At 37.3% G+C, this 8,040-nt stretch overlaps 1 protein-coding gene across 1 annotated transcript; it reads left to right on the top strand.

Moving 5' to 3' along the window:
* Window positions 1–3,159: 3,159 nt before the first annotated feature.
* On the top strand, window positions 3,160–8,040 carry LOC120627084. Its single transcript, XM_039894930.1, has 5 exons — window positions 3,160–3,225; window positions 4,115–4,279; window positions 5,071–5,192; window positions 6,753–6,896; window positions 7,844–8,040. Exons 2-5 carry the CDS (start codon window positions 4,160–4,162, stop codon window positions 8,037–8,039), a joined length of 582 nt encoding a protein of 193 aa, XP_039750864.1. The 5' UTR covers window positions 3,160–3,225; window positions 4,115–4,159; the 3' UTR covers window position 8,040.

Raw genomic sequence — 8,040 nt, 5'->3', positions numbered from 1 at the left:
AAAACTGCATGCCTAAGAGTTCTCCATAATGTTCTCAAAGGTGTGTGGAATCCACAAATCCGCACTGGGCCAGCGTGGTGGACCACGGCCATAACCCCTTCTCACTGTGTGAGGAGACCCGTGCTCTGTAGTTGGCCGGTAATGGGTTGATATGATGATAATGATGGAAAGGAGAAAAGTAAATATTAATCACGTAAAAACAATAAACCTAGGACCAAAACAGCGACTTTGATCCTCCCAAAAACTCCGAATTCGAACTCGGTCCCCCAGGAATGGAAGCCGAAACCTTGCCTATGCCATTGATTCCATATGTTTGTAAGCTCAGTGGCCTAAACATAATTAATTTAAATTTCAACTTGGCATTGACAGATTTGATGTTCGGAGTGCGAAAGTGAAAACAAAAAAAAGTAGCAAATTCCATCAATTTTCATCCAGTAGCGACACCCCGCGGTGACCTTCGTCGGCATGCGTGGTCAAGGCTCAGGATTCCTTCGTGATCAAAAGTGATCGATTTGAGGGAAAAAAATACAACTTTCGATGCACTTTAAATTTCACGCCTACTCGATACGCGCAAAAAAAAGTTGACGAAGACTGACATAGGACGATTTAGACTAACGAAATCGCTGTTTTTATATATATTTTATCCCGAGGCCAAAAATGATTGAGATTTGAAATTATTTTACATCATTTCCGATATTCCTATACCGTTTAAGTAATGTGTGTGAAAACTACATTTACCACTACTGGCTACTTTACTACCATTTTTTCTATGTACTTTCCCGCAATGAAAAGGCAAAGGTATATCACCGTACAGCCGTGTCTGCATTCTATACTATACTTCCTCAGAAAACTGATTCTGATTTGACTTTTGCGAGTACATTGTAGGCTAGAAACAATTATTGTGCAATTGTGAATATAATTTAGATCTGTGGCATAAAATAAGACAAGTTTCTTATTTCACAGATATAAATAAGGTTAGTAAGCCAACCCATCCAGCATGTATTAGGCCACAGATACTATATTTCGACCATTCTTTCACGCGTAGTGTTTATAATACTAAGCTCTTCGAATTTCTTTGTTATAAACGGTTTGTTATTTTTTTTTTGTTTGTGATATTATCCTTACAGTTATTATCCGGCCTATCCTACAGTAGGGTGAACGTGGAACCCTCGTAGTTTCAGTTGAAGTTATCGAATTTAGGTATCAAAAAAAAAAGGGTACACACTTTATAAGGGTCTTGAATAAAGAAATTTCTAATTGAAATTTAGATTTTGGATAGCCGATCGAAGTGCAATTCCAGCAAAGAAAATTCTACTCTCTCTTCGTTACGTCAATTTTTCTTAGTTATATTTGGAATTGACTGGTTAAATCTGAATATAATACGGTAGCAAGTAGGCTATCATCATCATGCTTGTCACCACACTTGATGACATAATCAGGACATCCTGCGGTCGTGTTAGTGCCAATAACCAGATCCATGATCACGATGATAATCAACACAACCATAATTTCATCGTAATCACGTGCATTTTTATATGCGGCTTCGTACATTCCCACATTAAGAAGCATATCATGTAAATTATTATACTGAAGCGGTGATTCCTAGTGGTTAGGACTTTATTGACACTTTTGAGGGACCGATTTCGAATCGCGGAACGTCTAACTTTTGAAATTATGTTGTGTCCACATCTCGAACGATGTCCAATTACGCGCTCACTTGGAAGGTAAAGCTATACTAGCTTCCAAAAAGCACGGTGTGCTTAACAGAGCAAAACGCCAAAGCATAGACTCCAGCTGGGGTGGGGGTTTGGGCTGGGGTACCTCTTTACCAACTCCTTCCATTTGGTCGGATAGAGGGCTGTTCGACTTGACAATTCCAGTTGACTTGCAGTTTGGGAGTACCTGGGGCAACGAAGAGATGTTAGCTCCTTTATGTGTTCTATCGACTCTATAATGGAGAGTGTTCCCTGTTCTCCGACCGAACCTCACGCCGTAGAAATAAATTCCTTAAAAGCTTGCAACGCATCGGCGGCGGTGATTCTAAACATCAGGTTAACCAATTGCTCTTTTGCCCGCTATTAAAATAAAAAAAAAAAAAAAAACAAATTACATAAAATAGATACAAAACAAAGCTCCCAAAGTGACGGTTTACCGGTTTACACGATACCCTAGGTCCAAAAGTCCGCACATACTGTGGAACACGTTCAATTCCTGGAGCGGCAAGTACGTATAAGTACGCTAAAGTAGGTTTTTCTGTTAGCTTTCAATAGGATAATTTCAGAGTAGGTTAGGATGTATCATAAAATGTCAACAAAATCAAAATTTTGTTAAGATTGGTATTTAACATTTAGCCGTGGATGAAGAACAAAAGTTTTTTTTAATTCCTAGGGGAAAAATACCTGCTACTCCAGGATAAAAATGTCCTATATCCATTTTCAGGAAAGTATGGACTATCTAAGCTTAAAACTTTTTAAACAAAGTATTAATAGGGAAAACCACCTTTTTAATATTTAGCACCTTAGGAATTTAAACAATTAGGTAATCCACTCAAACTTGTATATAAAGCAGCAAAAAAGTTCCAAATCAATTTGACAATAAAAAACTTTTTTCACATCGGCACCCGCGAATAATGAAACGGCGGGACGTCCGCGTTCTAAATTCAAATCGTATTCGAACAATGGCGCCCAGCGGTTCGCGCCTTTCTACACAGACCACACAAAGAATGACATAAAGAATAGAATAAAGCGGTTAAAAAAAAAATAACTTTTGTATTGCGGACATTCCTCCACGGGCTACCGAATTAACAAATTAATAATGTTTGTGGATACGTTTTGATAATTTAATTTAATTGGTCAGTCAAGTGTGGCTAATACTACTGATCTATTTAAAATGAATTTGATGATTGCATTAACTCTCGTCAATTGTAGTAATTAAGTAATAGAATAAAATGTATCGGAAGCAAGCTTCATTTTGGTAACATTCATCTGAGGTTTTTTAGATGTCAGTGCTTTTAATACATCTACTTTAAAGCTGACCTATATTAATAAATTAGCTTATTTAAAAAAAAATCTTAAATCAAGACAACTTTGATGTCTTTCAGTGCTATCAAAGTCATTAGATAGTAATGTCTTAAACAAAAATTTATAGAGTGATTAACGAAAATAATGATTTAATTTCATAAAGCCATGGGTTTTCTTCTGCATGCGTAAGAGTAAATAAAAACAGGTATGAATTTAAAAGACCTTCTAACTTTAAGTATCTACTATTTATCAGTATATAATCAGTGATAATTATATAATTGAATAAGTAATTTTTTCCAACATTATTAATGCAAAAGAGTGTTTGTTTATTTGTCCTTGCTTGACGCCCTAACTAACCAATCGATCAACTTTATTTTTGGCATAGAGTTAGTTGAAAGGACAGAGAAAATCTTTGTATCGAATCGATTGGATAAAATAGAACAGTATAGAAGTCAGTGACGATAAAAAATCACTTAAGTTCGCTCGTACACAGAGTAAAACTAAAACTAAATGTAGACGATTTACCAATTCCGATCAAAGTCAAAAAACTGTTGGTCATCGATAAGGTAGCCAGTATAGGATATGAATATTTAGGACTTAAGACATGGCTCTAGGCCTTAATAAGAGATCGAAAATAGTTGGCCTATTTCTGTTTTTCACTACAGTTAAGCCCTTGACTATCTCACCTTCTGGTAAGTGAAGATGCAGTCTAAGATGGTAACGCGCTAACCTGTTAGAGGTAGTTATATTGCACCCATAACTCTGATCGGCAGTGTGTTACGTATCTCGCGACAGGCTTGCGACAGACGTAAATCTTGCAATCACTGCTGTCAAACGTCACTTTTGTTTATTTATTGTATGGAAAAGTGACGTTTGACAGCAGTGATTGCAAGATTTACGTCTGTCGCAAGCCTGTCGCGAGATACGTAATCACCCTGAGGTTTCTACATCGTACCAGAGCACTCAATCGCTTAGCCGCATGTCTTTATCGGTAACTAGCCACGGGCGAAGCTTCCCGCCAGACAGATTATTAAAATTATTTAATCAGGCATAGACAATAAGTCATAAGTCATCACAATTTTTTTTTTCATTAGCATTTAAATTGTGCAATCAATGTATCGTCACACGTTATTGGAACAATGGAAGCTGTAGCGAGGGATGTTAGACTGAATGCCTTCACTTCTTCACCGGGGGACATCCCAATCGATCAAAGAACAACCGACCATGAAATGCATGGCGCAGCGGTCATTCCCAAACAGGTTTTCAATTCCTTCTTTTTAATCATCATAAAATGAAAGTGAAATTATATAATGCGATTACTATTACGATTCTTGAAGACCACTCCAAGAAGTTAAGATTCGCACTAAAATCGTTTGATTAAAGAAAGTTTTGATGTCGACTTCGCATACAGGCTAGTGTAGTATAGGCTTAATATGCTATGCTCCGCGAAAAGCAGGAGAATTTTTACGGTGTAATTTATAATTTCTTTAATGTTAACTCCACACCAAACAGATCTTCGGCAATGTACTCTCTAGGCGCGGTTCGCTCCGACATCGGAAATCTCTTGTTTTTTTACATTGAAATTGTTAAGCTTATTCAAAAGGTGCGTAGAGAGTCTATAGCCGAAGATATGTTTGGCGTGGAGTATAAAAATGTAAGAAACTATAAATTACACCGTACAGATTCTCCTGCTATTCGGGGAGTATAAATAGCATTTCTATAGTCGTCAACATCATCATCATCATATCAACAGTTCCAAATTCCACGGTTTTGTGCCACTTGGGTCCAGCGACTACCTGCGAAACGCTTAATGTCGTCTGTCCACCTCGTCCAGCTGCGCTTACCAGTGCGGAACTGCCATTCCAGCACCTTGGGACCCCAACGACCAAACTTTCTCAGAGCTTTGTGCCCCGCCCATTGCCACTTCATCTTCGAGACTCGTTTAGCTATGTCGGTAACTCTGGTTCTGCTACGGATCTCCACATTTGTGATTTTCATGGTATATCATGGAATGTATTTGATAAATTGGTAACGCCTATATCCAATACAGGCCAGTGAGCAAAGGTCGTCCTACTATACTCTCGCATGTGACCAGAGTCTGATGAGTCAGGATGTCGACCGGTGGATGGGAGCCAGCATTACTACGGAGACCACGGGCGTGCAAGGAAGCAGGTAATCGTGGGAACAGGCCCTAGTATGATCATCATTAAATAAAGTAAATAAATATATATTGGCAATACACACATCGCCATCTAGCCCCTAAGTAAGTGTAGCTTGCTTTATGGGTACTAAGATGACTTTGACTGATGAATATTTTATGAATAACTAGTTGTGCCCTGCCACGCTTCGCTGTGGCACATTTTTGTAGAATGGTTGAGAAATGAGAAACAAAACAAGGAATAACATTACATATGTCAGCGAGTGTTTTTCTCGATTTCGGCAGATGGCGCGGTCACTGGTACTTTGATCGTTAAAAAATCTGTAGTTTCGCGGTCGCGGATATGTGACTGAATGCAAAAAATAGATATAAACAATCCTTGATCCGGATTATATATCATGCTAAAATTTCAGCTCGATCGGTGCAGAACCTTTTGAGTTTTTGAAGGGTGTGTACCCTTGAATGAATGAATGAATGAATGAATACACTTTTATTAGAAAAAAATTACAGAGATACAAATACAACAGCACAATAAAATAGAACGTACAATTTGGCGGCCTTATCGCTAAATAGCGATCTCTTCCAGGCAACCAAAGGCATACAAGAAAATGTTATAAGAAATAAGTAGGTGGTACAACAAACATAATTAAATATTAGGACTTAAAACTAAATTAACATAAAAAAAAACATAAAACATAGTATATACTAAATATATATACATAACATATAAAAGATATGTACAAAAATATAAAATATATTCCATACATATATACAAACATATAAACATACAAATACGCTACTATAAATACTTAATTAAAAAAAAAATAAAAAATAAAAAAATTAATAAAATAAAAGAACCCTCAAAAATATGTAGAAAACGAAATAAACAAAATAGAATACAGTGATCATTCCCATCAATGCCCGGCCGATCCTTCACTTGTTTCTTAAAAATGCCGATCGTTTGCGCCTCACGAATCTCTAACGGCAGGGCGTTCCAAAGTGTAACGGTCTGAACCATAAAGGATTTGTGGAAAAAAGAGGACTTATGACCAGGCACCTTCAGGATAAACCTCCTCGTAGAGCGAGGAACCAAAGGAGGCCCTGTGAATACAAATTTCTCTTTGAGATAAACAGGAGTAGAAGGATGGAACAATATACAGTACAGAATAGAAAGAATATGCTAATTCCGGCGAAGTCGGATTGGTAACCACTTGAGACGAGACCGAAATTGATTATATAGATATTATACATAAATGCTAAGAATATACAGAAAATTATTAATTAATTAATTAATTTATATTAACAGTATTGCTGTATATATTGTTCAGTGGTGCTAGCCCTGGAGTTAGCACTCCACACCCATTTCGTAGGGAGTTCGTTCTCCTGCACGCACCTCAAACTTTCGGAGTTATGTGCGTTTCTAATTTAAATAACACTTGCTTTAACAGTGTAGGAAACGTGTAGAAAATCCGCAGCGTGGTGGACTACGATCTATACCCCAGTCTGAGAGAGGAACCCAGTCTGTGCCTTGTAGTGGGTCGGTAATGGGTTAAAAAGATGATGACTTTGTTCAGACCAACGGTGGTGCAGCGGTCTACTCTGGCAACTGACGTGGAGACGACGTCATTCCCCGGCAGCAGCATATGGTACATGCTGGCTCTGACAGTTATGCCCATCGTCAACATCGCGCACGCAGACCATTGGAGATGTTCGCCGAAGTAAGAATTTATTTACGTAGAAATTACCCACAACATATATTGAAAGTATTCCCAACCATTCTCATGCATTTTTTTTCGATTTTTAGCTGTTACGTTTTGGGTTTTGATCCTAGTTTAGACTTATGGCCGTTTAACTAAATCTAAACAAGCTTAAATCAGTTGCCTAGAGAAAAATAAACGTTTCACCAATTCATAAATTATGGCTATATGTCAGGCGCCATCTAAAGTTACGACACCGATTTGGCGGTGCGTTATGTTTTGGGAATTCTTGAACTGAGCTAATTGGTGAAAGATTGTACTTATTACAAAATAAAGTTTCGTTAGTAAAAAGAAAATACTTTCCTATCCAGTTTTTTGGTTAACTCTAAATATCTTTCGCGAATCAATAAAAAAAATTAAGGACCACAAGTTATGTGTAAATGGTCAGTGATTTAATCGACGATCCTAAAAATTATAAATAAAACAGAGTAGAAACAAAAGATTGTAATATTTTATTAGCCTATATAAAGATCACAGTCAAAGATGTCACTTATTTTATATTTTTGTGACAGGTACTAAGTAGGAACTTAGTACCTGTCACCCAAGGCCCACCCAAATATCACGCATCGCTATTACAAGATAGATAACTTATTATAATTCCTGAAATGTAATACTAAGCTTTGTTAAAGTAAAGCTCGAATCATGGTGGTAATGACATCTAGTGAAAACACTGTAAACTTCGTTTTACGAATATTTTTCCCATAGCCCGGGCTGATGGCACCCATGGCATTGAGATAGCAAGGCAAATATCATAAAAGTACACACCCCTTTAACTAGATGGCGCTTTCGTTAAAAGTACAACCTTTTTGTTATAGATGGCGCTAAATAATGTCATTTCAAATATACATGATATATTTGAAATGACATTATTTCCTAAATATAGTAATTGTTATTTATTGTTGTTTTAGTGCTATACTGAACGTTATGGAGTTGATGTTGGCTCACATGAACACAGCCTGCAACCGGGTGCAGTGTCATATCAGACGTCTTGCTCAAAACCGGATCACAAGAGAAATATTCGCATCTGCCATGGACGTGATCCTTGTTGTTTACGCAATAGGGTTTCTTATCATTTCTGTTTATCAAGCTGCCATGTTTGCTTGAA

This window comes from Pararge aegeria, chromosome 10 (genome assembly GCF_905163445.1).
Source record: "Pararge aegeria chromosome 10, ilParAegt1.1, whole genome shotgun sequence".
NCBI lineage: Eukaryota > Metazoa > Arthropoda > Insecta > Lepidoptera > Nymphalidae > Pararge > Pararge aegeria.
This window is presented reverse-complemented; position numbering and strand designations above follow the sequence as displayed.